Raw genomic sequence first — 25,541 nt, 5'->3', positions numbered from 1 at the left:
AACCTAATTGGCCCAGTTGCTAGGGAGGGTAGAGTCACATGGGGTAACCTCCTCGTGGTCGCTATAATGTGTGGTTCTCGCTCTCGGTGGGGCGTGTGGTGAGTTGTGCGTGGATGCCGCGGAGAATAGCGTGACGCCTCCACACGCACTATGGTAACGTGCTCAACAAGCCATGTGATAAGATGCGCGGATTGACTGTCTCAGACGCGGAGGCAACTAAGATTCATCCTCTGCCACCCGGATTGAGGCGAGTCACTACACCACCATGAGGACTTAGAGCGCATTGGGAATTGGGCATTCCAAATTGGGGAGAAAAGGGAAGAATTTTTTTTTCTGCTTTAATTGGTGATATTTTTGTGCATTTCTATCTTTATACTGTGGAAGGCTTTGTTTGGAAAATGTGAATGAAGCATTATATTGTTACAGATTGTTTTGTTTTCTTTCCTAAGATGGGAATAAATGCATTTGGTCAAAAAAAAAAAAAAAAGTATATTTAAAGTCAAATTTCAGCACTTTCCAAATCTGTGATTAATCATGATTAACTACGAAAATTATGCGATTAATCACTATTTAAATTTTTAAACAACTGACAGCACTAGAATAAATACAACTAATGTATAATTTTTATAATGACTATTCTCCCAGATCAACTGATTTCCTACATACAGTAGTTGTATTTTCATGTCTCTTGTCCACACTCTCTTCTGATATAATACAATAATTTAAAAGCACTGCTGTGTCAGTATATTTCACAAAGCACAGCATGAATTAACATGTTCAGTTTGACTTTTATGCATTTGGTAGATGCAACTTACAATGCATTTACTGTATATGTTTCTGTATGTGTGTTCCCTGGGAAATGAACCCATGACCTTGGCTTTGCTAAGTCATTGCTAAGGTCATTAGGTCAACATACACCATTCTCTACCAGTTGATCTGAAGGAACACCTTGCAGCTTGAAGCACCATGAAAGACAGATTCTTATACCTGGTGTTAGACATGGCAGAGGTGGTTCTAGATCCAAGAGCTGAGGGGCAGGAGATTTGACTGCAACATATACTTTTTTGGTCAATGTCATCTCTTAACAATCCAATATCAGATCCCTTTTGCTGGTGTATCTGGCTGAGGTCACCTGTGGAAAGGTTTAGTCCTATATCAGTTTAAGCCAATGAAAATTTCCATTACTTCTCTCAACAGGGCAGTTTTGGCATTCAGCCACCAAAGGCTGTGAGAAAATTCTGCTCTATTGTGGAATCTGATGCTCTTACTTGAACATTTGTGTTCCTTCTCCTCAGAATCAAGTCCATTTTCCAAGCCAGACTCTGTGAAGACCTCGTTTGATTCTTCTGAATCAGTGTCTCTGTAGAGCATTCCTGATCTTACCAGAATCTCCGAGTTCAACTGAAAAGATCACATAGCACAAGATAACAAGGTTCTGCCGACATATTTTAAGTAAGTGATGATGAACTGGTTTTGTTTCTTGACCCAGATTTTATAACGGGACCCAACACAGTACCATAATGGTTTGGCATACAACATTTAACAAAAATGTCCTTAAAATCAAACTTCAAAATGTATAACTAGGGTTGGGAACTGATTACCAGTTTTTATATAGAACCATTTTCATTTTTTAAAAAGTTCCTGAACCGTATGATTTTCATGACTTTCGGTTTGGTTAATTGTTCTTGAACATGCATTTTCCCACTGATGCGGATGGAACACCGTACTAAAATACTCTGACAGTGTTTCATGCAGTGTAATTTATAGAGCTAGATTAACTACAAAAATATTTGAATTTTGTATATTTTAATTTTAGACATGGTATTTAACAAAATGGAATTTTCCATGGCATATTTTATAGTTTTGAATTAGAATTTCGTAAATTTGAATTCTAAACGTGGCATTTTACAAAATTTTTATGTTTTTATTTTTAAACAGCAGATTTTGTGTTCTGAATTTTTTTAAACTGAAATTAGCTGTAAATATTCAGATTATAAAAGATTCAAAATTCAATATAGAATTCAATATTCTAAAATTCAAAATGCTGAAATTCAGATCTTACAGAAAGTTGGCCAGAGGTCAAGTTTCCGGGTTCCATAAGGAAAAGTAGAGAGTTTCAGAAAAGTCAAACAGGTTTCTGAGCTCTGTGAAGTTGGCACCCTATATAATTAAATCATTACCAAAACTATACCATTTGTTTGTGTTGATTTGTGCCGCAAAAACGAACATTTGTGCTGGTTTGGTGTATGAGGTATTTCCAAAACCAAAAACCCATTAGACAATAATAAAATTCAAATCTTTTTGTCTTTAATCTAGCTCTGTAGCACTGCCTCTCTACTGAATCTAGATGTTGAAACACACAGCACATCCAGTGAAGTCTGATTCTTGAACGAATGACTCTTTTGAGCCCGTTCTTCTGAATCTAAAGTACGACAAGTGTAATGTAGTTAGTGGACGAAAGACTCACTTGTTCACTACACCAGTTTTGTGTGTGTGTGTGAATCAAAAACACTTGTTAATGAATTCATCTCACTGACCTCGAAATTTTTGAAAAGTCTGTAAACACACCTATTGCAAGTATTGTAAGAAATATTTCCTGTCTGTTGAAATCTGAAGCTAACTCATCATTTGACAACAGACTGCTGAGGGCAGTAAATGCAATAAAAAAAATTGCATTTATTTACAAATATTTCTTTCTCAAAAGTAAGAATCGGTAATGGAACCGTCAAGGAATCGGAATCGTTTAGAGGAATCGGAATCAGAACCAGAATCTTTAAATTTCTTACAATTACCATCCCTTTTTATAACTGCACAGGCTCAACAATATGAACATTTTTGGAGTGTTTGATTTCTGAATGATGCCTGAATTTCGATGGTTTATAAATGATATAGTCAATAATTATCACACACAATGTAGTCGGAACAAACCATGTTTATCCCGTATAAAAACCCGTATTTAATGTTGTTTGGGTCGTATTTTCTTGTATCTTGCATAGTTTTAGTCATGGTTTTCGAGGATGAGTGCATGTCACAAAGCCTGTCCATGTTGGCATCTGCCTAATTTGGCTAGCTTCTAACAAGTGATGGATGCATTTGTGCCTGAATACTGTAGAGTTTAATTGACATCAAGGATATGGGATGCAATTTCTCCATCCATTTAAAGTTGATAAGCCTATTTATTTTGCTATTCTATCTATGCACGGCTAAATAGTTAGTTGCATTTTATTATTTGCATTTAACATTGCTATATCCCTACGGTCTGTGACCTTTTCAGAACAGACCTGGGACCTTATATTTAATCACAATATTATACAATATCACCCACTGAAAACCACTGAAATACTGTAGATCACTGCTGCATTCCATGAACAAGCATCTGTGGATTTTTCATTCCCTTTATTAGAAAATAATATAAAATAAAATGTTTGGCCCAATCAAAAATATATTGCTCCACTGTCAATCATATCTTGAAAGTTCACGAAAATTACATTTCTAAAGTTCTATGTTCTTAAATAAGAATTTTTTAAACATCATTTTGATTGTAAACCGGTTTGTGACTTGAGCTCAGATCAGACAACATTATGGCTTGCGAGCAAGTTTTACTCTACACAAGAGCAAAATCTGGCCAATTAAATATATCAGAGTAGAGCTAACCACAAAATGTATATTGTCTAGAAAATATTTTCTTGATTTTTCCATGACTTCCACAGTTTTCTGAATGACTCCAGACCTGGAAAACACTTTTTAAAAATTCCCTGATATTTCCAGGTTTTCCGTGACTGTGGGAACCTTGAGTGTGGGGGGCAAACCACTGATGCTGGAAAAATGTGCATTCGTGCTCATCTGTCTAGACATGCAAGATGCTAGTAGATGCTAGTGTTTCGTGATAAACTGTAATGTCACATCACATAGACATTTCACTCAATGATAGTGGTTTATAAGTATTGTAACCTCAGGCATTGCAGGTTCTTGTTCCCAATTCTATTAATTCACTAATGAAGTGGTTGTTATCCTCATTATCTAAACAGTATGCATATATTTGTCATTTAGAAGTGGCAGACGATCAAAGAAGCAGTGCAGATGGTGTAAAAGTGTCACAGGTGGTTCATTATAATGCATTAGTGAGTTAGATTTCATTTTGAAATTGTCTTTCAGAGGAACACTGTGATGGTGCAAACCTAGAGCATTACAGTAATAGGAGATTAAGAGATGCAAAAGAGAAAACAGCTGGCTCATAATTACAATAAACCAAATTGGAGTTTACCATTATCATCACGACTAAACTGACCTTATTGGCATTTATTAAAGAAATAGTACACCCCAAAATGAAAATTCTCTCATCGTTTACGCTCATGCCATCCCAGATGTGTTGGAATGACTTTCTTTCTTCAGCGGAACACAAATATTTTTAGAAGAATATTTCAGCTCTGTATGTCCTCACAGTGCAAGTGAATGGTGACCAGACCTTTGTAGCTCCAAAAATTACATAAAGGAAACATAAAAGTAATCCACATGACTACAATGGTTAAATCCATATCTTCAGAAGCGATATGATAGGTGTGGGTAAGGAACAGGTCAAAATTTAAGTCATTCTTTTACAGTTATTCTTTCACTTTTACATCTGAAAGCCACATGTGGTGCCTGTTTAGTTTTACTTTTACATCTGAAAGTGAAAGTGGAGATCAAGTGTAAAAAAAGGACTTAAATTTTGATCTGTTTCTTACCCACACCTCTCGTATCACTTTTGAACGTATAGATTTAAACATTGGAGTCATGAAGCCATACGATAGACAAGTGTTACAAACACACTAAAATTTAAGTCGTTATTCACTGAAAATTGTGACATCTGCCCTAGCACTGCTCAGTGCATTGAAGAGAGGTCATGAGAGAAATAGGAATGTCAGATTTGTAAACAAATAGTTCTATTGAATCTTTTAAATGAACCGTTTGTTTTAAAGATTCGTTAACTAATTAGACTGATCAGTTCAACTGACTGACTCAATGATCTGGTCACAGAGGTTCTCAAGTTAACATCTCACTGGAGGGAAGATTATCAGTGAATAACGACTTCAGTCTGTTTCTTGCACAAAGCTGGTGTATGACTTCAGAAGACTTGGAATATATTGCATTTGTACCACTTTCTGGTGTTTTTGTGCCCTTATTGAAGCTTGAAAGCTTCAGACCCCATTTATTCTATTTGTATGGAACAGAGCGACCAGTGCATTACCCCAAATTTCTCTTTTCTTTTTTTTTTCCTTTTTTTTTTTTTTTTTACAAAAGAAAAAAGTAATAAAAGTTTGGAATGACATGAGGATGTGTAAATAAGAGACAGAATTAAAAATTTTGGGTGAACTATTCCTAGAAATCTTGTGATTAGAAAATTAACTATTTTCCTTCAAAGCAAATGCATGTAACTGGACACACCTGCTCTCTCAGATCATTTTGGCGCCTCTGTAGCTCCATGAAGCGCATCTCCCATGATGCTCTCTGATTGGCAATTTCTGTCTTCAGATCCTGAATCTCTCCTTCAGCTGTCAGCAGTCTTTTCTGCAGGACACCGGTGCGCTCACGATGCACACATTTCTCTGGTCTGGTCTTCTTCTCATTTACATTTGTTCCACCGTGATGTTTGACATCATGGGCAGCTGAAGATTTATATTAATATTTAAAAAAAAAAAAAAGCAGATTAAAAATCATGTCAAACTCACATAAACAGTTTTGCCGGATCTGACTTCTTTGTACATTTGGAAGCACTGCATGTGATATGGTGACTATTTCTCTTAAGAAGCAAGCCTTCCATCTACTGGACAGGTACAGACATTACTTATTTTAAAAGTGCATTAATATTTTAAAGAATGTTCCAAGTTGTGTACAGGTTAAGCTCAGTCCTCATAATTTGTGAAGTAATGTTAAGTACCACAAAAAATTATTTTAACTCATCCCTCCTTTTCTTAAAAAAAAAAAAAAAAAAAAAAAGCAGCAGTGAGGCACTTACAATGGAAGTTAATGGGGCCAATCTATAAACATTAAAATACTCACCATTTCAAAAGTACATTTTCAGTGGTGGTTATAACAGGGTGTACTGAGAGTTACATTTTCATAACCCAAAAATGTTAATATTGGTTATTACTTTACACAGATAATAAAAAAATTAAGCTTCTTTTTATCACAATGAAATGTTATTTTTCATGGTAATCAACATTAAGCCACAAATGCTGTAAATAAAATGAAAATAATAAACAAAAATAATCACAGATGTTTTGATAGCACCACAGAGCCACAGTTTTACACTTTTTAGGTGAAATCAACCTACACATGGTTTAATTACATTTGTCTCTGCATATTAAAATGGATAGGAGAAAAGTATTTTACCACTGAAAAAACGACACAGTTCAGCTTTAAGAGTTACCTGTGCTGAGATTTAATTGGGTTTTCTGATCACTGTCAGCTGCATGCTGTGTCCATGGTGCAGATTTTATGGTGTAATATGGGCTCACCTACATTACAAACAAATAACAAAAACCCATTTGACAATATACAACACGCATTTGTGTAGAGTAATAACAAGTTTATTCAGCAGTTCTGGTCTTCGAATCTGATTGTATAAATCCGCTTCTTCCTGTTCGTGGTTTTCCAAAATCCACGTGATTCGCGTTCATGTGCTTTGTTGCTGATAAAGTGGATGTAATTAAAATTTTGCTGATTTAAAATGAAAATGGATATGATGAACAAGTCACCCAATGCACCTGTTATTTAATCCCTCCCCCCAAAGTCTTTTCCATTACTTTAAGAAAACACATATTTTAGATATTTTAAAAATATGATTATATCCCATACCCCTGATAGCACACGTCAGGGACGTAGCTAATGGGGTGAAAGGTGGTAATGATTCTAGGGACCCACAACAATTTTAAATTGCATTTTTTAATATGAAGGGGCTCAGACCAATATACAGTCAGGAAGCCCATAATTCCTGGCTACGTCCCTCGTACACGTACATCACCCAGATATATGTATTTTTATTATGTATTTTTAACGTTGTTTGCTCATCTGCAATTCGTCTATAATATGCATGTCAATAAGTATGTCTCTGATATCAATGAAACATTCATCAGATGTCTTTGAGACGTTTAGGCAATTAGTTAGAATGTTTGTAAATCTGATCTTTTTAAGGTGTTTAGCAGATGTTAATTAGATTATGATGCTTCTCAGATGTCTCGGACATGTACGTGTACTCAGGGTTGGGGAGTAACGAAATACAAGTAACGAGAATACATATTTAAAATACAAAATATAAGTAACTGTATTCCACTACAGTTACAATTTAAATCATTGATATTTAGAATACAGTTACATTCAAAAAGTATTTTGATTACTGAAGAGATTACTTTGCATTTTATTGTCATTTGTTTCATTTAATATTTAGTCCTTTCAGATGGAAAACATTTATACATATAAATGATGTGATCCAAAGTGCATTTGAACAGCGGTGAAACACTTTCTTATGATGTGTTACATTCATACGAGCAGACAGAGAAGTAAGTTTGAAGTAAGTTTGGAGCAGAAGAAATAGAAATAAACCTTGTGTAAATTGTCAGATTTATGCTAAGCTAAAATGCTATTTCGAGTCATTTCACATGCACATGTTACCAGGCACGATTATATTTTCGATAGATCATAATTTCTTTTTTCTAATAAGACCTTTGATATTATGGCAAAATCTTATTATTGATAATAATTTTTATATTATTTTCCTGTAAAAATATCTAAAAATCCTTGAAATTTGATTGATCTTGTTTTAGAAACAACACAGCATAAGATATTTAGGTTTTTCAGAGAATGTATTTTTAACGTGTATTTTGTCTTACTGTACTGGCAGAGTTTTTATAGTCAAAACAAGTGAAAAAATCTACCAGTGCTGAAGAAGTAATCCAAAGTATTTAGAATACGTTACTGACCTTGAGTAATCTAACGGAATAAGTTACAAATTACATTTTACAGCATGTATTCTGTAATCTGTAGTGGAATACATTTCAAAAGTAACCCTCCCAACCCTGTGTGTACTATCAGGGACACAGATCACACTGTCAGAGTGTTGGGTATATTCACACATAAGTTTAACACGTGAAAACATGATATCAGAGTTAGAAAATCCAACATTTTAGAAAAGAATAAAACGTCACAGTTGTTTAAAGGAACAGTTCACCGAAAATTAATTGAAAATTCTCTCATCTTTTACTCACCCTCATGCCCAGATGTGTATGACTTTCTTCTGCAGAACACAAATGAAGATTTTTAGAAGAATATCTCAGCTCTATAGGTCCATACAATGCAAGTGAATGGTGGCCAGAACTTTAAAGGTCCAAAAAGCTCACAAAAGCAGAATAAAAGTAATCCATAAAACTCCAGTGGTTTAATCAATGTTTTCTGAAAAGTTCCAATCAGTTCTGGGTGAGAACACACCAAAATTAACTCCTATTTCACTATAAATCTTGACATCTGCAGTCTTCCTGGTGATCATGATTTCAACTTGATTACACTTCCTAGCACCATCTAGAGTTCTGCGCAAAGCACTAGGAAGTGTAATCGAGCATGAAACCATGATATGCATGATATATTGATGTGCAGTATATACAGTGAAAATTGAGTTACATTTTGGTCTGTTTTTTTTTTTTTTTTTTAACCCAAAACCAATTGGATTTCTTCAGAAGACATGGATTAAACCACTGGAGTCATGTGGTTTACTTTTATGTGTTTTTTGGAGCTTCAGAGTTTTGTTCACCATTCATTTGCATTGTGTGGACCTACAGAGCTGAGATTTTCTTCTTAAAATCTTAGTTTGTGTTCTGCAGAAGAAAGAAAGTCATACACAATGTGAATGGCATGAGGGTGTCATCCCTAATTTGTTACCATCATAACTCCCACTTATGATCATCATCAACCTCTCAGGGTGTGAATTCTTCAAGTACAAGTAAGTGTCTTCTCTTTTTATCAGTTAATCTTATATTTTGTTAGGTTTGTCAGTAGAGGACTATCTAATATTGTCATCCCTTTTACCATGATTTTTTAAAGAAAATGACTAATTATTAAAAAATTGAAATTTGTAGAAATACCAGCATTACATTGTCTTTCTAATAAAAATATTTTAGTGTCATCATGACTTTGAGCATCTATAGTATTTATGGCTAAATTAACTTTTAAACTGTTACTTTTTCAAAGGCATAGCTATATCCCAACATATATTAAAAATGTTACATTTAGCTTGAAATGGCACAGTGCAATTTCTTAACACCTAAAGATGTTCTTTGTCTGATACAATGTTTAAAATTGTTTTTAAAAATCACTTTTAAAATAAACCTTTATGAAATGGAAAAGCCACCAATTTCACGGAATGAACCACCAGCACGGCTGTAATTATCTACCTGATATGGCACAATGGCACTCTTGCTCATTTGATGCTTAATAATTATAAATAAATTGTATCAATGTTGGCAATAATTGAGGAGGATATAATCACCCAGAAAAACCTCCATGTGCACAAAAGGCTCTTCAGAGTCCAGACAGCTGCTGACCACAGGATGTATGTAGCCATTTTCTGGACATTTCACATGGTGTTTGATTGCCTGCAATGTATACTGTACATGAAAATTACAGTGTATAAATGTATAATAATAGTTTATAAGTGGTTTGGTTTTTAGGACTCACCAGAGTGGATGGCCAACCGCTGTGACTTTGAGAAAAAGAAGAAGCTATTCTTAGAAGACTTAAACCTTCATAAACTACAGACACTTAATTCAGGACACAGTACTCATTTATTTCCTGCATTATATTTAATCTCAATAAAAATGGCTCAACTGTGTAGTTCCCTTTCAAGCTGGTCACTTCGATGCTGCGTGAGTAGCTGACGCTATGGGAAACTCCTCTCAGGAGTGATGATCACTGAAGCCCTTTAAAATCACGCCAATTTATTGGCAAATGGTGCTTGATGCTTCCTCACTGGAGCACAGCGCTATTTCTTCAGAATATTTATCTTCAGGGTCCCAATAACATCTCTCATGCTCTGGATGCCTGAATCTTCGTTTCATCATTGAATCTGCACACTTAAACACTTAGTGGATTATTTTCTTTTCCCTGCTTGTGCTCCGCTGAACAGTGTATCCTTTTAACACTTCCATGATTGATATTGTGCATTGTGTTGTACTGCGTGTTTCTTTCAGTGAAAAAAACGAAAATAAACTTTCTTTATAAAGATAGCATTTTGCAAATGTTTCCACAATGAAAACGTGTGCTATATATCTCTGTCTAAAGGGCAGGAGCTCTGTTTTATATAACAGGCACTAAATGAGACTGATTGCATTCATTGTGAACGCATAAAACTCAAGACGTTTTGCTCTCAGCTCGCTTTTTTTCTGAAAGCCAAAGCCGCTCTCCTCTCCTCCCGCTATACTCCTTCTGCAGCTCCTAAGGGACGGGGAATAGAGCACAGAGATTTGAGCAGGATTTGTTACCAGCCCAGCCTTGCATTCCTTCTCTCCTCCATATGAGGTGGCTTTGCCCGTTCAGTATGAACACTGTTATTGCCTGGGCTGAGCCCATGCTGATATAGCACTCTCTGAGATTGATTGCGTTCATTGTGAACATATGCAACTAAAAACACCTCGCTCTTGGCTCTTTCATTCTGAAAGCCGAAGCCACTCCCCTCTCATCCCACTATACTCTTTCTGGGGGCCACACGAGGACGGGATATCGTGCACAGAGAGTTTGAGGAGAATTTGTCGCTGGTTTGAGCCTTGCATCTCTCCTTTTTTCCATCTAAAGCGGCTTTGCCTGTCCAGTACGACTATGACCGTGATACGATCATGTGCAGCAGAGATTATGATGAGGGAGATGCTATATCACTGGCATTTATCCCTGTCAGATATGAGCGCCATTCACACTGACACAGCGCTCACTGACAATGATCACGTTTACATGTACACCAATACACTGATTACTCCCAAAAATCAGCTTATTTAAAAAATCTGACAAAGCAAGAAAACTGCATTTACATGAGATTTGAAATAATCGTGTTATTCTCTGCTTTTGACGTCAAACCGTGAAGAGACATGCGCTCAACACATGTGCACATTTGATAAGCCGGTGAGTTTATATGCCAAGCGAAATCGACATAATGGGAAAAAATCTACCCGTGTTGATCGGTTTATTCTAACGGTGTTTATTGTGTTTACATGATCACCTCGGATTATTAAGCATAATTGGTGTAAGTACGTGCATGTAAATGCGCTCATTGACTGTGTTCATTGTGAGCCCATGACACTTAAAATGCTTCGCTATCGGCTTGGTTAATAGGAAAGCTGACGCCGGCCCCCTCTCCTCCCTATATCTAGTATTGATGGTATACAGAGCACGAAGAGTTTGCATCTCTCCTCTTCTCTATCTCATGCTGCTTCGCCTGTTCAGTGCACCTGTGGCAATTTGCACCTTGTTCCAATATGCTGCTATCGTTCACTTTCAGTGGTGGTTATGATGTCAGGGATATTTTTTCACTGGGCTTTCATTAGTGATACATTGCTTTGGTGATGTGCATACTGTAATTTCCCCCCATTGGCAGGAAAAGTGGAGTTGCTTGAAGATTTTCACAAGATGATAAATGGTGTTCACCATGTTGGCGCACCTCAGAGTTTCACAGCCTGTGTTGTTCTTTCTAAAGCTGCATGAACACCTTGAAAATCTTCCTATTTAGTGAGAGTTCAGGTCTCTGGTGCTGCCGCATTTGTGGTGCATGGCTGTGCCATGAATTGGCGCTTCGGCCACCAAGGTCTCTGCCAGGAAATTGGCAGATTTTATGGCCGGCCAGGTGTCTGTGGATTGACACCCTTGGCTAAATTTGTCAGGAATTCGCTTTTCACTTTCCCTGCCATTGTGAGCTGGAAACAAGAGCGTGACATATCCTCTGTAACATAGGACGGTTTCATCCTGTTTTTATTATTGTTGACGGCATGCCAGGAGACTGCCATGCTGCAACATGGAGATTTAAGGTGCCTCCATGTCGTCTAGCAGCCCTCTTGCTTTCCACACTGTCATGAGCCGGGAACGAGATGGCAGCATGATGCTGGTTACTTTATTGCCTGTCTTATGGTTGTTAGCAACGTGCACAAGACTGCCATGTTGCAACACAACAACTTAAGACATAGGCAGAGTTTTTTACCAACCTTTGAGAGGGACTGGGCAGAAAAAAAACCTTGATGTCCTCAATGCAGCCCTCTAGCTTTCCTCGCCCGAGACAGAGTCTGCTCAAGCCTCGTGAGTTGGGAACAAGTTGGCAGAATGATGCAGGTCACTTTCAGTGTACTGTTGTTGGTGATGTGTCAGAACACTGCTATATGGCAACATGGGGATTTAAGGTGCTTTCTTGCTGCCTCAAGAAGGTCCGGTAAATGCCTCCGTGTCCGGTGAGATGAGATAGAGCAAGTACCGGCATGTGACACACAGGAGGGCTTCTACCAATGTTATTTTCTTGTTGCCAAGACGGATGGTGGGTTGTGGCCCACACTGGACTTGAGGCACTTTAGAGAGTACATTGTTCTCTTAGACAAGTGTTGCACTGGGCCAAGGGGCCAGATGCAGAACTGTCGCCTTAGACAAACAGACTCCACTGGGCATTGGCGCCCTGGCTCACAATTGACCAGCGAAATGCAAACAGCAAAATGTGTTCCCTTCTGTCCACCTGCCGCACCAAGTTCTGTGCAAGGTTCGGGAAGACAGGGATACTGTGTTTCTGGTTGCACCGCAGTGGCCCAACAGCCTTTGGTTCCCAGAGCTGGAAGAGCTGTTTGTTGCACCCCCAACCAGAGTGGAAACTTAATTTTTTTCCCCTGAACAGGGCTGTTAAAAGGACCCAGCAAATTTCCCTGTGCAGATAGTGCTTCAATTTTTGCAAGGGTTATTGCAGGGTTCTCTCCATCCATGTTCAAAGCATATGTCACTGCCATAGTGACTGGCCATGACCCCTTTGTGTGGTTTGTCTGTCCTGGGCTGGGACTTGGCGGTAGTACTGAATGCGCTTACGGGTTCCCCGTTCAAGCCACCTGATGCAGTAAGCTTGCTTGTACTCTCTCTGAAGACCACGCTCTAACGTACCTTAGACTCTGTTAAACATATTAGGGACCTTCAGGGCTTATCAGTCAATAGCGGACTGTCGTGCCAGTGAGAGACAGGGCTATCAACTGGTCAGCCGAGGCCAATAGCCTCGGACCTCGAGCCGCGAGATCAAAATCGATCTGCATTCCCCTCATTGGGCCAATAGCCCAATTTTGCCCAGCCCAGCTTTGCCCTAAAACCCGCCCTTAATATGCCCCCCCACCCAAGCAAGAAAGAAGCTAAAGCTGAGGTATCAGAGTTTGGAGATGGGCTAACCCTCAGAATTAATATGGTGGAGATTGAAGCTGATGTTTGTTTGATCTTTGATGGGTAGAAAGTAAGACCTGACTTTAGCAAAGTTCTTCCTTTGACATGACCCCGCATCAATCCCCAGTTGGCCTTCTTCAGCCCAAGGGTAATCGGTGGGCCAAAGGCCCTGAGGAGGCACGATGAAGCCCCAGAATTGATAGTGGGAACTAATGACTCTTGCTTAGAGTTTGGACTAGACTTGGCAAAAGCCGTTATCAAACAAGGAAGGGTTATGTGCCCAAGGTTTTAGCCACTTTCTCTCCTCCACCGTTTGAGTCAAGCAAGGAACACAGACATTGTGTTATTATGTAATAACTGTTGGTCTAATGACTATGTCGTTCTTTAACTCTACCCAGTATGAAGAGCAATGTATATAATATTTCACTACCCCATTGTCTTGTGGCATTACATTATTTTGTCAGTCAGTGATCGTTCTCTCTTTTTCTCCACTATGGTGCAGATGAGAATTTTTGGACAATGTATCTACCAACAGATATTCACTTTCATAAACACACTGAATCTGGTAAATACCTTGATAAAATGTCTCAATGGCTGAATGAATAAGTCCTGTTGTTTTGATCTTCAGTACATAAATATCTTTCTGTTCAACTGATTGTCTGATTGTGGCATGTTCACAGCCCAACCTGTTGCTACCAAACCTGCTGCAGACGCATGAAGCAGGGAGACAAAATTCTGTCTAATCTGATTAGTGACTGAGCTGCATGTTTCTCTTGTGTCCCAACACAAATTCATCTGATTTTTCAATGTCCATATATCTGTGTATTGCAGTGAGTAGTGGTCAACCTTACTTTCAGGATGTAAATGCATTTAGATTACTCTAAATGTTAAAGCATGCAACATTCTGACAAGATGCTTCTGCACACTAATGTTTGAATAACCTGACACTCCAGTCTCCTTTGAACCCTTATTAAATGCCTCCCTGGTGCACCTTCACTGTTAAATGCTGTGTCTGATTTCAGGCCCCACCCCATGAAAAGTAAAATGTGATCTACCTGAATAAAGACCACATTCATGTACAGAAAACAGCATGAAACTGATGGAAGTTCTGCATTCAATGGCCAAATTGATCATTTTTTTAGTCATATATTCTACCATAATACAAGTTTATGGCAAAATGTATCATTTCTATAGTAGTAAACTACAGTAAATAATTGTATTAGTAAATAGGTGATTATATGAAGATAGTTTTTTTAAGATTATTTGTTCATAAATTATTTTTTATTTATTTATTTTTTTGGAATTCCCAATGCATTCTAAGTCCTTGTGGTGGTGTAGTGACTTGCCTCAATCCAGGTGACAAATCTCAGTTGCCTCTGAGACTGTCAATCCATGCATCTTATCATGTGGCATTTTGAGCACATTACTGTGGAGGCATAGCATGTGTGGAAGCTATTCTCCATGGCATCCACACACAACTCACCATGCACCGCACCAAGAGCGAGAACCACATTATAGCGACAATGAGGAGGTTAACCCAGTGTGACTCCAGCCACCCTAAAAACCTGGACAACTGGTTGCTTAGGAACCCTGACTGGAGTCACTCAGCGCGCCCTGGATTTGAACTTGCGACTCCAGGGGTGTTAGTCAGCATCTTTACTTGCTGAGCTACACAGGCCCTGTTCATAAAACATTTTTAATAAAATGTATGAATGTATTTGCATTAGATAAGAGAATATCAAAGCTAGTGGCATCGACAAACAAATTAGAATTTTTCAGAACTTCCACAAATGGGTGGAAGGTTCACCTACTGTTTTATATTTAAAACATAATAAATGTACCTGCATAGGTGTGCTTGTGCTATCTCTGAAATACAGTAAATGACACTTGATTTGATATTTTATCTAATGCAATGATATTCATACATTTTTAAGTCCAGAAAAAGTGTCCGTTTTGTTCAAATATTGGAGACAATGTGTCATTGAAGTGTTTTAGGCCAGCCAATAGATGGCAGTCTTTAACAAAACAAATGAGGTCAGGTCAAATTTCTTCAACAGGAAATCCTTAGAAGAGATTGTCTGTGTTTAACATGAAAATGACCATAAATTGGATGAATATAGCTTGTGAAGGCACGTATCTTGTGCTAATACTGCTTCTCTATGGAACGGCTTATGTGTGGAAATGTCACCACGCAAATCTGCTCTATTTGTCTTTTGTCTTCTGAAGCATACTACAAAAACACATGCAAAAGTCATACTGTCTCTTCATCACTTCAGTTGTGCTTGCCATCACTGTTCGACAAATTTAACGTTTTCTTTCAGATGGTGAAATTACATTTATTCATTTAGCAGATGCTTTTATACAAAGCGACTTACAAAATGAGGAAGGATACATCATAAGCGATTAATCTTAAAGTGACAGTAACATGAAAATTGCTGCATTACAGAGCTTTCATTGTATTAGAAAGTACTAGCCAAGACAGAGCTTAGAGTGCAAGGGTTAAGTGATCACAGAAAAGTTAGTGTCTTTAGCCATTTTGTGAAGACAGAGAGGGAGTCTGCTTCACGGATGAGTTGGGAAAGTCAATCCACCATCGAGGTACAGTGAAGCTGAAAGTCCGGGAATATGATTTGGTGCCTTTTGTGTTGGTACCACAAGGCGGTACTCATAAATCGACAACAGGCTTCTGGTGGGAATGTAGCTCTGCCGGAATGATTTTAGGTAAACTGGCGCAGATCCAGTTACTGTTCTGTATGCCAGCATCAGAGCCTTGAACATGAAATGTGCAGAAACTGGCAGCCAGTGTAGAGAGACAAGGAGGGGTGTAGCATGTGCTCTCCGGGGTTTGTTGAAGACCAGACGTGCTGCTGCATTCTGGATCATTTGCAGCAGTCTAGTAATTGCACATGCAGGCAGGCTGGCTAAGAGAGCATTACTGTAGTCTAGTCTAGATATGACAAGTGACTGGAGAGAGTTGAGCAAATCGTCGATGGTTATTGCCCACATTTCTGACCATTATGGATGGTGTTACTGTAGATGAATCCAGCTGAACGATGATGTTGTGCTTAACAGCAGGGTTGGCTAAAAGACTAGGAGCTCGATCTTTGCTAGGCTGAGTTGAATTAAACAGTGTGTGAAAGATTCTGCAACTGTACAGAGCACATGAATATTGAATTAGGTAAGCACTGACAGTTTATGATTCTGTATCATTTAAGCACCGCATCGTTTCACTCAGTGCACCGTTGGCATCGCAATGCAGGGTTAACTGTGCAAAAACAGTGCTAACCATAGTCTGGAACAGGGTTACATAACCCAGGGTTAAATGCTGTGCTATTCACCCTTCAAAATTACAAATGCTGCATTACCTGGGATTAAAAGTGACAAGCCATTCTCATAACATGCATAATAGTACAAGATGGCGAAATCGTAAGAAATCGAACAAGTTGACTTGTACAAAAACATATGACTTTGACTCCCATAGAGAAAAATAAACAAACAATGTTATAATGATTTTTGCTAAGTTTGCTAAGAACCCCTCACCCAAACCTAAAACCATAAAGTCTAACCCATTACCCAATCCATAAACCGAACCATGATTTCAGTAGGAAAATAACTTTTGTGTATCACAGAACATCAGTGTTTGGAAGGAGATGAGGGAAGGGTATTACAGGTTCCCTATCTGTCACCCACTTGATGTTGGTGTCGATGTAGTGACACTAGGGGTCACTCTTGGGAGCCCGAGACACCTCTGGTCTTTGATAAAAGGCCAATGAAAATTGGCGAGTGGTATTTGCATGCCACTCCCCCGGACATACGGGTATAAAAGGAGCTGGTATGCAACCACTCATTCAGATTTTCTCTTCGGAGCCGAACGGTCATGCTCATTGAGCTGAATACTACTGTTCATTCTCCTCTGCTGGATCTGACGGCACATTTCAGTGGCTTCTCCCTCCTCTGCACTGGTGCACTGCAGAGAACGCCCCTGGGCGTTTCGGCAGAAAAACCAGAGAGTATATTTTCTGAAAGAGCATTTTTCCCCTCTAAAAGAGTATATATTTCTCTAAAAGAGCGCACACACGGAACGTCTTTTTAAAGATGCTTTTCCGATTGTGTGTTATTCCTGGTTGTGTTCGTTATCTCTCGCCTTCTAACGGTCACGATCACTGTCTTTCGTGTCTGGGCACTGCTCACGCGGAGACAGTGTTCATGGATGGTCATGTTCTCATTGCGAGAATATGTCCATGGCAACGTTGCGGTCGCGGCTCGCCTTCGTAAGAAAGCGAGCCACCCCAGAGGATCCCGCCTCGGTCCTTTTACCCACAGGTTTGAGGCCAGCGCGGCTAGCACTGGGGGCGATTTGGGGACCCCAATGGGACCGCCTCCGCCGGGTATCCCCCCGCGGACCTCCCATTCCCCAGCACGCTCGTCTGCCCCGATCGGGCTTCCGGGTGAGTCCGCTGGCTCGTCTCACGGCGAGTTCGACCTCTTATTCGGAGCCCGCGAAAGTGATGAGCTCTTGAGCGCAGCATCAGAGAGCGGGCTCGTCCAGTCGGAAGCCTCAGCTGGGCTCCTCCCTTCGGGGTCGATCGCCCAGTCACAGGCTGACGCGGAGATGACGACATGCTTTCCCGGGCAGCCGCGAGCGTCGGTTAGAGTGGATTCACCGCTCTTCCCTGAACCCTCGTGGCTCGGTGATTGGTTCCTGGGCTTGCGGCGCCACTCAAAGCCACGCCCCGCCCCCGTTCCTTTCTTCCCGGAAGTGCATGAAGAGCTGACAAGGTCGCGGGAGGCACTTTTTACTGCCCGGTCCTGATCTTTTCAGCTTCCCCACCCTCACTACCCTCGATGGTGGGGCGGCCAAGGGCTATTCGGCAATCCCCCGGTGGATAAAGGCGCTCGCGGTGCACCTATGCCCGCAGAGCGCCACCACCTGGCGCGGGTGCCCAAAGCCCCCGTCCAAGGCCTGTAGGTTTACATCGTCTCTGACGGCCAAGGCCTATGGTGCCACTGGACAAGCCGCCTCCAAAATGGGCTGGGGCACTGTTTGCAATGGGCACGCAGCCGCCGGCCTCTGGACGGGTCCGTGACTGCATTGGCACATCAACTGCCTTGAGTTACTGGCAATTCTGCTCACCCTGCGGAGGTTTCGGCCATTGATCCAGGGCAAGCACGTGTTAGTTCAGACAGACAACACGACAGTGGTAGCATCTGTCAAAAAGTATATCACAACTCGCCCGCCGTCTCCTCCTCTGGAGTCAGCAGCATCTCGAGTCGCTGCAAGCCACTCACATCCCGGGCAACCTCAACATTACGGCGGACGCGCCGTCACAACAGGTTACTCTCAGGGGAGAGTGGAGACTCCACCTTCAGGTGGTCCAGCTGATTTGGAGTCAATTCGACAGGCACAGGTGCACCTGTTCACCTCCCAAGAATCCTCCCCACTGCCCGTTCTGGTACGCCCTGATCGACGCCTCCCTCAGCATAGATGCGCTGGCACACAGCTGGTCCCCTGGCATTTGCAAATATGCGTTTCCCCCAGTGCTTGCTTGCACAGACCCTGTGCAGAATCAGGGAGGACAAGGAGCAGGTCGTCCTGGTAAGCACCCTACTGGCCCGCCCAGACATGGTGCTCGGACCTCATGCTCCTCGCGACAGCTCCCCCCTGGCAAATTCCCCTGAGGAAGGACCTTCTTTCTCAGGGAAGGGGCACCATCCGGCACCCGCGCCAGACCTCTGGAATCTCCATGTCTGGCCCCTGGACGGGACGTGGAAGACCTAAGCTGTCTCCCACCTGCGATGGTAGACACGTTCACTCAGGCTAGGGCTCCCTCTACGAGGCGCCTGTATGCCTTTAAGTGGCGTCAGTTCGCTAAGTGGTGTTCTTCCCGTCGGGAAGACCCCCAGAGATGCGCAGTCAGATCAGTGCTTTCCTTCCTGCAAGAGAGGTTGGAAGGGAGGCTGTCCCCTTCCACCTTGAAGGTGTACGTTGCTGCCATAGCAGCACACCACGACGCAGTCGACGGTAAGTCCTTAGGGAAGCATGACCTGATCATCAGGTTCCTAAGAGGTGCCAGGAGGCTGAATCCCTCCAGGCCGCACCTCGTTCCCTCATCGGACCTCTGTAGTTCTTCAGGGTCTACAGAGAGCCCCCTTTGAGCCTTTGCAGTCAGCCGAGCTTAAGGCACTCTCCTTGAAGACTGCCCTCCTGACTGCGCTCACTTCCATTAAGAGGGTAGGTGACCTGCAAGCGTTCTCTGTCAGCGAAACGTGCCTGGAGTTCGGTCCAGGTTACTCTCACGTGATCCTGAGACCCTGACCGGGCTATGTGCCCAAGGTTCCCACCACCCCTTTAGGGACTAGGTGGTGAACCTGCAAGTGCTGCCCCAGGAGGAGGCAGACCCAGCCCTGTCATCGCTGTGTCCGGTGCATGCTTTACGCATCTATTTGGATCGCATGCAGAGCTTTAGAATCTCTAAGCAGCTCTCTGTCTGCTTTTGGTGCACAGCGGAAAGGAAGCGCTGTCTCCAAGCAGAGGATTACCCACTGGCTCGTTGATGCCATAACTATGGCATATCTCACCCAAAACATGCCACCCCTGGTAGGGCTACAAGCCCATTCTACCCATGGTGTAGCGGCCTCTTGGGCCCTGGCCAGAGGTGCCTCTCTAACAGACATTTGCAGAGCAGTGGGCTGGGCAACACCCAACACCTTTGCAAGGTTCTACAACCTCTGGGTGGAACCGGTTTCGCCCCAGGTAGTGGCACACAACACAAGCGTATAAGCCCGGGATAGCCGGCCGGGTGTATCGCTTGCACATAGCGCCTTCCACCTCCTTTTGAGCTGAAGACGTGCGCCATTAATTCCCAGTAGTGTTCACAAAATTTGTTCCCTGGTTGACTTCCTCCGAGCCCTGTGGCAGTCGAGTGTTTGGAGAGACTCGCTGCCGGCCTAGTACATGCGCTAACTAAGAGCCCGATTCTGGGGTAGGTGCTCCGCATGTGGAGGTTCCCTGTAAGGCTAACCCCATGCGATCTATATCTTCCGCTAATTCGTTTCCCTGCTGGCAAACTGCGTCTTCCTTGGGCAGAGCCCCTCTGCCCCAGTCTCCATGTTTGTAGTAACTCCTCCCCCATTGGGCAGGATCTACCTTGAAGGCTCTCCACATGGTTGGAAAGACCATGTGACATATTCTTCCACTTAAATATCCCCCCCCTCTTGGGGCGAGGTGTGGTCTCCGCGGTGTCCTCCCCTTGGGAGGGACACCCCCCGACTAGACCTGGCGGCCCAGTCGGATAATCCCCCTTCTTTTTTAGGGAGTGGAAAAAGAGAAGGGGAAAAGAGGCCACAACTGGGTTAAGCCTGTCTCTATCTTTGGGTAGTCGACTTGTCCCCAAAAAGGGCCGTTCGACACTCATAACTGTGTTGGGGGAGGTTACGTGTCGACCTGGTGTGCTGGCTATGAGGCACACAGCAAGTCTGCCCACCACACACCGCCAGTCCACGTAACACCGTTCAGCCTTGTGGCGTTTTGTATAGGGATCCCTAGTGTCACTACATCGACACCAACGTCGAGTGAGTATCAGATAGGGAACGTCATGGTTACTGGTGTAACCTCCGTTCCCTGATAGAGGGAATGAGACGTTGGTCCCTCCTGCCACAACGCTGAACTACCCGCTGAAATGGCCGGACCTTATATCGGCTCCTCAGCGTAAAACCTGAATGAGTGGTTGCATACCAGCTCCTTTTATACCCGTATGTCCGGGGGAGTGGCATGCAAATACCACTCACCAATTTTCACTGACCTTTCATCAAAGACCAGAGGTGTCTCGGGCTCCCAAGTGTGACCCCTAGTGTCACTACATCGACACCAACGTCTCGTTCCCTCCATCAGGGAACGGAGGTTACACCAGTAACCATGACGTTATTGATATACAAAAGCAAAGGCGCAGATTTGCCTTGAACATTTGGGTGGGATTCAGATCGGACAATCAGTTGAACTTGATGGATGTTTTGTATCGATTTGAAATTCTGGTTGGAAATTGGTTGGACTAAAAGTCATATTTTTTTGTATGAGCCAAGTCATACGATATCTTATGATTTCCCCATCGGGTATGCATTATTTCAAAATGTCATGAGATTATGTTGCACAAGACGTTATTACAGGGCTTAATGAAAATGTGCTTATTTCTGGTCCCAGAGTATATGACGTTGGGACTGGATTTGAGACTGGATTGAAAATGTATATATATATATATATATATTCACTATATTGCCAAAAGTATTCGCTCACCCATCCAAATAATTGAATTAAAGTGTTCCAATCACTTCCATGGCCACAGGTGTATAAAATGAAGCACCTAGGCATGCAGACTGCTTCTACAAACATTTGTGAAAGAATGGACCGCTCTCAGGAGCTCAGTGAATTCCAGCGAGGTACTGTGATAGGATGCCACCTGTGCAACAAGTCCAGTCGTGAAATTTCCTCGCTACTAAATATTCCACAGTCAACTGTCAGTGATATTATAACAAAGTGGAAGCGATTGGGAATGACAGCAACTCGGCCACGAAGTGGTAGGCCACGTAAAATGACAGAGCGGGGTCAGCAGATGCTGAAGCGCATAGTGCGCAGAGGTCACCAACTTTCTGCAGAGTCAATCGCTACAGACCTCCAAATTTCATGTGGCCTTCAGATTAGCTCAAGAACAGTGCATAGAGAGCTTCATGGAATGGGTTTCCATGGCCGAGCAGCTGCATCCAAGCCATACATCACCAAGTGCAATGCAAAGCGTTGGATGCAGTGGTGTAAACCACGCCGCCACTGGACTCTAGAGCAGTGGAGACGCGTTCTCTGGAGTGACGAATCACGCTTCTCCATCTGGCAATCTGATGGACGAGTCTGGGTTTGGCCGTTGCCAGGAGAACGGTACTTGTCTGACTGCATTGTGCCAACTGTGAAGTTTGGTGGAGGGGGGATTATGGTGTGGGGTTGTTTTTCAGGAGCTGGGCTTGGCCCCTTAGTTCCAGTGAAAGGAACTCTGAATGCTTCAGCATACCAAGAGATTTTGGACAATTCCATGCTCCCAACTTTGTGGGAACAGTTTGGGGATGGCCCCTTCCTGTTCCAACATGACTGCGCACCAGTGCACAAAGCAAGGTCCATAAAGACATGGATGAGCGAGTTTGGTGTGGAAGAACTTGACTGGCCTGTACAGAGTCCTGACCTCAACCCGATAGAGCACCTTTGGGATGAATTAGAGCGAAGACTGCGAGCCAGGCCTTCTCGTCCAACATCAGTGTCTGACCTCACAAATGCGCTTCTGGAAGAATGGTCAAAAATTCCAATAAACACACTCCTAAACCTTGTGGAAAGCCTTCCCAGAAGAGTTGAAGCTGTTATAGCTGCAAAGGGTGGGCCGACGTCATATTAAACCCTATGGATTAAGAATGGGATGTCACTTAAGTTCATATGTGTCTAAAGGCAGATGAGCGAATACTTTTGGCAATATAGTGTATATATATATATATATATATATATATATATATATATATATATATATATATATATATATATAAATGAAATATTGATGGAGATACACAATTTATGTAAAAATAAATTATAAAAGAAGTACGTTTTGAAAATTTATGTAATTTTAAATTAATTTCGGAACACAAAAGGAAACATTTAAATTAATATTTCGGTCTGTCTTTTTAATACAGTGGCTGCTGATCATGATGTGCTTATTAATGCGCAATGTATTTCAAGATTTTCTCTGAAAAATAACTTCAGGTTGTTTTAGGTTCAGGTTATAAACCTATAGTATGTCTTCAGAAGACTTGGGACATGACACATATGCCACATGGACTACTTTAAAGCTTTAGTATGAGCAGTCAAGAAGTAGTTTAAAACCAGAGTGGGAATTTTTACAATATTTTCATTTAATTGACAGTTACTGTTAAGTTACAACAGAAAAACTGTTGAATTAATCACCTAAAACTGAAGAACTTTTTGTTGAAATATATGTGACCAGTTCTCTCTTAAACTCTCATTAACTACATAAATCTGCAACATTCAGTTGAACATAAGTGCATTACAATATACTTTAAAAACCTGAAATGAACTTGTGGTGCTGTACACATACACAAAACATTATCTCTCTCCTTTAGTTATATAAATAAATGGGAGAAATAAATAATAATACCCTATAAAACATCTCACAATAAAAATCAAAAATGGTGTTATTGTGTAATAACTGTCATTCTTTAACTCTTCCCAGAATGAAGAGTAATGGATATCATATTTTACTACCCACTGACATTATTCTGTCAGTCAATGATCGTTCTGTTTCTCTCTTTCACCCACTATGGTGCGGATGAGAATTTTTGGGCAATGTATTGCTACCAGGTATGGCTAGTGGCATTGTTATACTCTCTAACCATGAGTGGTTATTGAGGTTTCTCTCTTTTCCTTCCTATTATTCAATATAAAGTGGAGACTATGTCAATATACCTTTTAAACTAACCTAATGGCTAGTAGACATTGCTTTCTGCATGTGAATCAGTAGCATGGATTGATGGCATACATTTCCAATAGCATCAGCCAATGACACAGCATCGAAGTAACTGACTTAAAAGGGAACGTTCTGGTTATGACTGGAACTTTGGTTCCCTGAAAGGAGGGAATGCAACATTGCGTAATCTTGCCGCACTACTGATTTCTCACTGTTAAGGGACAGAGAGATGCATTTTTTTCCTTCAATCCAAAAATCCTTATGAAATGGCACTGTGCTCCAGTTTATTTGCCCACGATGATGCATGTATCAGGGGCGGAGCATCAAGGCCCATCTGTCAATAGATTGGTGTCATTTAATAGGGCTTCAGAGATCGTCACTCCTGGGAGGAATTTCCCATAGCGTCAGCTACTCACGCTGTGTCTCATTCCCTCGTAACCAGAACGTTCTCACACAGATGTAAAACAACTCTTATAAGTCAAGATTTCTCTCAAATCAAGCTTTGGAATGTATTACTTCATAGGCCCAAAAGAATGGAAAACTATTAAGTGTTTGGTTTCAAAATGTCTCTTAAATTTCAATATGATTAGAATTACAGTATATAACCCATATTTTATAAAGTCAAGGTCATATTTTATTTTATTTTGTGTATTGTTCATAGTTTTTAAGGATGAGGGCATGTCACACAACTTGTCCATGTTGGCATCTACCTAATTTGGCTAGCTTCTACTAACAGATATTCACTTTCATAAACACACTGAATCTGGTAAATACCTTGATAAAACGACTCAGTGGCTGAATGAATAAGTCCTGTTGTTTTGATCTTCAGTAGATAAATATCTTTCTGTTCAACTGATTGTCCGATTGTGGCATGTTCACAGCCCAACCTTTTTGCTACCAAACCTGCTGCAGACGCATGAAGCGGGGAGACATAATCCTGTCTAATCTGATTAATGACTGAGCTGCATGATTCTCTTGTGTCCCAACACAACCTCATCCGATTTTTCCATGTCCATATATCTGTGTATTGCAGTGAGAAGTGGTCAACCTTACTTTCAGGATGTAAATGCATTTAAATTACTGTTTACATTTAAATGTTAGAGTATGCAACATTCTGACAAGATGCCTCTGCACACTAATGTTTGAATAACCTGACCCTCCAGTCTCCTTTGAACCCTTATTAAATGCCTCCCTGGTACACATTCACTGTTAAATGCTGTGTCTGATTTCAGGCCCCACCCCATGAAAAGTAAAATGTGATCTACCTGAATAAAGACCACATTCATGTACAGAAAACAGCATGAAACTGATGGAAGTTCTGCATTCAATGGCCAAATTGATCATTTTTTTTAGTCATACATTCTACTATAATACAAGTTCATGGCAAAATGTATCATTTCTATAGTAGTAAACTACAGTAAATAATTGTATATATTTTGTTTATATATAATTTTGTTTGCTAAGATTATTTGCTCATAAAACATTTTTAATACTCTTTTTAATTGACCTAATAATTTATATAGTCACATTGATATACTGTACAATGGTCCAAAAAAGTATTAGGACACTAAAGCCACACTGGAAAAAAAATTATGAATTTATTTGCATTAGATAACAGAATATCAA

General features: G+C 41.1%; 1 protein-coding gene across 2 annotated transcripts in view; it reads right to left on the bottom strand.

Moving 5' to 3' along the window:
• The window catches only part of LOC127453890 (CAP-Gly domain-containing linker protein 4-like), a 34,436-nt gene extending 9,624 nt beyond the window's left edge, over nt 1–24,812 (bottom strand). For both annotated transcript variants that reach the window (XR_007899464.1, XM_051720647.1), the window contains exons 1-7: nt 24,690–24,812; nt 9,706–9,730; nt 9,518–9,623; nt 6,410–6,497; nt 5,425–5,645; nt 1,269–1,401; nt 988–1,132 (exon numbers count right to left, since the gene is read on the bottom strand). Coding sequence is in view for 1 of the 2 variants with exons in the window: in XM_051720647.1 (XP_051576607.1) it covers nt 988–1,132; nt 1,269–1,401; nt 5,425–5,645; nt 6,410–6,497; nt 9,518–9,592 (662 nt within the window). In the remaining variant the exon portion in view is untranslated. The remainder of the gene's footprint in view (nt 1–987; nt 1,133–1,268; nt 1,402–5,424; nt 5,646–6,409; nt 6,498–9,517; nt 9,624–9,705; nt 9,731–24,689) is intronic.
• Between the last annotated feature and the right edge of the window lie 729 nt (nt 24,813–25,541).

This window comes from Myxocyprinus asiaticus, chromosome 16, assembly GCF_019703515.2.
Source record: "Myxocyprinus asiaticus isolate MX2 ecotype Aquarium Trade chromosome 16, UBuf_Myxa_2, whole genome shotgun sequence".
Classification (NCBI taxonomy): Eukaryota; Metazoa; Chordata; class Actinopteri; order Cypriniformes; family Catostomidae; genus Myxocyprinus; species Myxocyprinus asiaticus.
This window is presented reverse-complemented; position numbering and strand designations above follow the sequence as displayed.